At 38.0% G+C, this 6,238-nt stretch overlaps 1 protein-coding gene across 1 annotated transcript; it reads right to left on the bottom strand.

Annotated features, from left to right (window-relative positions):
* Positions 1-831: 831 nt before the first annotated feature.
* Positions 832-5,925, bottom strand: LOC131875994 (uncharacterized). Its single transcript, XM_059220749.1, has 2 exons — positions 5,649-5,925; positions 832-1,124 (listed from the first exon to the last, which is right to left on the bottom strand). Exons 1-2 carry the CDS (start codon positions 5,923-5,925, stop codon positions 832-834), a joined length of 570 nt encoding a protein of 189 aa, XP_059076732.1.
* Positions 5,926-6,238: the final 313 nt, after the last annotated feature.

Genomic DNA, 6,238 nt, shown 5'->3' with positions numbered 1-6,238 from the left:
TTGTCAAAATTGTGGGAATGTCCCACTTTTGCAAGCCCTTAAATGATCTCATTTTCTTGCCCAATACCTTTCTTTCCTCTTCCACTCGAGGGAGTTCTTTGATTAATAAATTTTAAATTTTCCATGTCACTCCCACATTTTGGAGTGCTTTGGGGTCATTTTTAATTCCCAAAAGAATTTCTTTCAATTGATGTGCCTTGGGGAACCAAATCACCCTAATTGGTTGGAAAAATGAAAGAATGTCATCCAACTAGTCACATAACTATGACATCAAAGAATAAGAGGCATGTACCTCATCCAGCCTATCCAAAATCCTATTTTAAATTTACAAAATTGGTGACCTTCTAATTTCAAAATAATTTTTCTCATCCTCTTCCTTTTTCCTTTCCAAATCTTCTTTCATTTTATCTAAATCTTCTTCTTTGGGCCTCTAATGTAATTGTTTCCCTTAGAATCTTGATAACTACATCACCAACCCTTTTCTCTACCCCTTATAAGACTAGAGGCTTATTTATGTTTGGGTCCTTAGACCACACTACAAATGCCTTTATACTAGGGTTAACCCTAAACCATGTTCCCCAAACTCTTGTGCATACATTGGGTCTTACTACCTATTCCTTGGTCTAAAATAAAAATTATTTCCAGGACCCACCCGATATGAGTAGCATCCCACTATTCTGCACCATTTCTCTAGCCTTTTGGGGTGAACACTTAATGTTATCTCTATCAAAATTTTGCATTTCTTCCTCAGATAAATTGTTTAATTTTTCCCATAGCCAAAAGGATTTGAACTTAGGTGTGTTGATGAATTCATCATCAGACATGAATTTCCTAGAGGCTATCATTCTTATCAGTAACCTCATTCTCAGGGATAACACTAGGGATAATTTCCCTATCTAAATCCAACAAAACTTCAGCTACCTCATCATCTTTGAATGCTTCATGAGGAGGAGAGGGTGGTGGCACACTTGAGTCCATTTCTCCTTCAATTACATTTGCAAAATCTGATATCTTTGCCTTCCCCTTCTCAATTCTTCTCTTCACCTCTATAGTAGGCTTTGCACCCTTTTGAGGATCCTGTTGAGGAGAACCTTGTGGAGGTCCCTCTTCCAAAATTTCCTTTCCTTTTGAATTAGGGAAAATGGTGGGATGTCAATAGGCCTTTCTTCTTGTGCCCTATTTGGCTCATTAGCTTGTTTCAAGAAAATTCATCTACTATCATCTTATCAAAACTTCTGACTTTGTATGAAATTATAGAAAAGTCATTATGGATGTTTGTACAAAATCATAAGAAATTAGGGTCCTCCTCCTTCCTTTCCCTCTCTATATTATTTAGATATTCCCATTTCTTTCTCCTTTAGAGGGCCTCCTCAGGGTCAACATTTCTAATTTATCTTTCCTTTCATTATATTGATGAAAGAAGCCCTTTAATTTCAACTTGCTAGTCCTTACATCATTGATGTAACCTTAAAGCTTAAAATGCCTAGCCTGGCTTACTTTCAGACAATAGGTGTTCACTAAGAAGGCCTGCACTCTTTCTAGGGTATCACACCCTACCCTGAATTCTCCATATATAGTCATCATAGGGAGTTGTTGCCTCTTCTTCTCTGTTCTAATCCATTCCTTATCCATCCACATCAATTGTCACATTAATTCAATGAAATCTAGCCTTGGAGAAACTATAAATATAAATATATGTGGTGCTTGATTGCACCTATAGACTGTAATCAATGTACAGTTTGAGTAGAAGAAGAAGTCACCAAAATTATGAGAGAAATCTCCCTCGAGATATACAACATTTTGTGCCCATGCACTCTTAATTCTCAAAATTTTAATTATATCTTTTGGGAGCCTTGGCAGATTAACCCCATACATTTTCAAGACCCTCATGACAAAACAATCAAAGAACATGTTGTAATCACCATACTTGGACCCTTTGTCATAGACTTGGGTCCATCTTTGAACTAGCCACCCAACCCCTATTCTTGGATCACATATTTTAAAGTGCAAATGATTCTCCCACCCTATCCTATTTTGGTAAAGAATCAGATGATACAATAAAAAATATTATTTGAAATTTAGATTTTCCATGATATCTTTTTCATTTATCATCTTCTCATGCATTTTTTCATGATGATTGTAGCAAAATCATACAATTAATTAATAATGAGTGTTGAATCTTTAAATCCACCATCATATATTCTATGGGCATCATAGTTAGTCCACAATCTTTACCCAGGATTTGACAGAGGTAATAGTATGTTTTATTGAAATAATCTTCAAAAGAATTTAGACTGAAAGGCTCCTTTTTAGACTGCAGGATGTAATTCCTCCCTCCCTGAAATAATTTCTTCATAAAAAGAGGCAGTAGCTTCTCCCTATAATTATTCCTCTTGGATGTATATTCCCTTATTAATATATTCTTCTCAATCCCCTTGAAGGCTCTCCTATCAAAATTAAATCATTAGACTATATCCTCTTTGGTTATATCAACTAGGACATGGCCACTTTCTACCCTTACTGTTATTCTCTGAGAGTGGTAATTTTTGCCAACCTCCTTGATTAGCATTGGTTCAACAAATACATTGGGAACCACCAATTTTTCTAAGTTGAGTTTCCAGGGGTTTGACACTAGGATTGTCTTGTCTCTATTCCCATAGAAATAATAAAAAATGTCCTAGCCCCTATTATTCAAGAGAGAATCCCTGTAGCCAGACTCATGATCATTGAATGCAGTTCTGAAAGTCTCTTGCATGGTTGAACCTTGAAACAAATCAAGTAGGTCCTGATGGAGAGTCTAGTTTCCCTCTTTTGCCTCTGCTCCATTTCTTCTAAAAATTCCTCTACTTCCTTTGCAACCTCTTTTGTAGTTTGTGCAGGAGCAAGTGGGGTATGAGCCTATGTAGATTGTTCCTCTTGATTAGGAGATTCTTCTTCTTCAATAATAACTCACCTAGGCATTTTTGCAAATTTAGGAGTGGCTTTCTTAGTGGGATCTTTTCTCTTTTTGGGCTTACAAACCCCCTCCTTTGGGTTTGATATTTCATCCTATGGATTTTTGATGGCAGGAGAAACTTCAGTAGATGATGCTTCAACAAAAGACTTGGTAGAAATCTTTCTCTTCTTGGGGGTTGGCTTCCTAGCCTTTGGGGCAGGGCTTGGCTCCTCCGATGGCTCATCTTCTGAAACTACAACAGGAATTTTCTTTGGTGCCCTCTTCCTTTTTAGTTGAGGGGGATTTTCCTTTGGAGGAGCATTTGGTTTGGCTTCAAAAGTTGCTTGTGGATTAGTTACGAGCATTGATTCAGAGGAAGCTTGTAGGGTAACCTTGGGGGTTTGTTCACCTGTAGGTGCATTTGCAAGCTATGGCATTGGGGGAACCATGTCAATCAAGACAACATGGGTGATTTCTGGCATAGAGGAGATTACTCCCACCTCAAGAGATTTTCTAGTGGATGGGGTAGATGTATTCTTAGGAGAGGAAGCAATCATAAAGATTTTAGGGCACAAGATAGTACCAAATTTGCTAAAAATAAAACCTTCCTATAAATATAGGGCAAGAGTTACAGTTCCGAGTCGCTAAAACCCTCCCACACAGACATAATTTCTTTAAAAAAAGCAGAGAGATGGCTTTCAAGTTAACTTATGATTTTTTAATGGTGGATTTGATGATTTAGAATGCTTTGGGAGTGCACAGGTTTATTGTTGCTCACTCTTAATTGCCCTGTGATCGCTTTGGTTGCTTCTCAAATGCAGGGTGTGCAACAATGGTCTTGATTTTTTCTTTTATGGTACACAAATGAATTGCCATAAATTCATACGTACATGGTGCAGTTGGCTGTTGGCTTCAAAATTTGAATTCTACCTTTGATTCGCAAATGAACGGTCGAGATTACATTTTGACATTGTTTGGCTACTGACATGGTGCATAATAAATCATCCTTGGCTAGTTTTTTATTTTTCCTTGATTCTGAAAACCTTGTCATACTTTGATTTTTACCCATGAAGGATAACAAGGAACTTATATTCTTTCTCTTCGTTTCCCCCCATTGCTTTCCATAGGCCCTTGTTACTCATGTGGGATAAATCTTCCCTCATTCTTCAACGTTATGTCTTATCCCACATGATACTTACTTCAAAGGGTTGCCCCTTTATTGGTTACATCATGCATTTATCATTGTGGGATAAGCAACTTGTCATACTTCATCCTTTTTTTTTATCCTGCATCGTCATGGATGACTTGTCTCTATAAGGAAAGCACAGTGCAAAAAAACACTTCCCTAATGTCAATTTGCAAGGGAAATAAGACTAGTATGTTTTAAAACTTTACATAATACTAAGATTAGAATATACCAAACATAAACAATATCAAAATTCAAACACACACATAGATAAATACCATGAATTTACATGGGAAATCCTTTCGGGAAAAACCCACCACCAACAACAAGAGCACTTTATTCACAACAAAGAATCTTTACAATAAAGTTTGTTATCACGGCACAGATGTTCACTCTGATCACTTTGGCTACACACCATAGTATATGGCCTATCATCAGAACAACAACCAATGTTCGAGTTTCCTCTTGGCTTCATATACATTTTCCATGTTGACCATTCAACTATCAGTTTGCACCAATCGATTAGACATCTAACTTTCTGTGTCGGTCTGCATTCGTGAGAAAAAAATTATCCCACATGCATCTAAGAATCAAACCAGTTTGTATTCAAATACACTGGCTAAGACAAGTCGACTCCATTGGGTATCGACGTAACTTCAAAACTACATCTCTGATGGCCAATGACAGACCCGATCACCGAAGGCAAATTCATCGGGTATTGATGTAACATTGAACAAGTGCACCTTCAAGCCTTAGCCCTTCTTTGTCACCAAGTCCGAATGGATATTCATCAAGTAGTTTTCCACCGTGGTATAGCAATAGCCATTGGATCTGCATCTAACCCACATGCCCTTTATCTCTTTGTCCATCTATTCTATCTGTCAGCTTTCAGTTCGCTCCTAGACCCACCACCTGGACTGCCATCTCAACCTCCCACTGAACCACAACCTCATTAGTCGCCAAGCCACGATGGTTAACTAGCGAGTATCTTCCTCATGCAGTATAGTGATAACCATCTGATCATCCTGGACTTGCTCACCAAGTTGCAGAGGATAACCGTCGTGCATCTTGCCATAGTCATATAGTGACAACTGTTGGATCTTGATCTAACTTGCATGCCTTTAATCCTTTCATCCATCTGATAACCGATGCTACCTCAATGATCGAAGACAACTTTGTCAAGTTATCGGGATGAATTTCAAACCTACTACTCTGAGATCTATTAAAGACATAGGAAGGAGGATTCATCAGGTATAAACATAGCAGAGTGAGACCACTCCCGATATCTGATACCTACTCTGATATGTCGAGATCATCGATAGAGGTTGCGCCGATAGAGCTTGTAGATTTTCTTGACACTGTTTCATCAGCCAGAGTTAACCCAATTAGTATGAACAAAGGTCAAGTGAATTAGAGGCACATTTCCAATAAACTCCCACTTGATGAGAAATTCAGTGGACTGCTTGAGCACTTTCCAAACATTATAGAGAGGGATGGGTATTGAGACCCATCGAGTTAGAACACCACCTGAACTTGTGAGTGCTACTGGTTTTGTTGATGCATCCACAACATTTTCCTGAGTGTCTACCTTGTTTAGAATAACCTTTCCATCTTCTACCATGTCATGCACAAAATGGAATTGTACATCTATGTGTTTAGACTTGGCATGGTATGTAGGATTCTTCACTAAACATATAACACTCTGACTATCACTTTGCACTTCAACTTGCCCTGCATCAAAACCAACATTTGTACTCAAACGCCTAAAGAAAACAACTTCTTTACAAGAATGTGTGGCTGCCATGTATTCGACCTCTTTAGTGGACAAAGTGATTACAAAATATCACTTTCTCATCCAACTTATTGCTCCACCATTTAGAACAAAAACATATCCACTGGTGGATCTTCTACTGTCAATGTCCCCTGCCCAATCAGAATTTGCATAACCACAAATGTTGAGAGTTCTCTTTGAATCATTTAGATTAACATGATAACATAATGCAAATTCTGAAGTACCCTTCAGATATCTGAAAACTCTCTTCACAACATCCCAATGTGGTCTTCTTAGGTTTGACATAAATCTGCTTAATACTCCCACTAGTTGGGCAATGTCTGGC

Source organism: Cryptomeria japonica, chromosome 5, assembly GCF_030272615.1.
Source record: "Cryptomeria japonica chromosome 5, Sugi_1.0, whole genome shotgun sequence".
NCBI lineage: Eukaryota > Viridiplantae > Streptophyta > Pinopsida > Cupressales > Cupressaceae > Cryptomeria > Cryptomeria japonica.
This window is presented reverse-complemented; position numbering and strand designations above follow the sequence as displayed.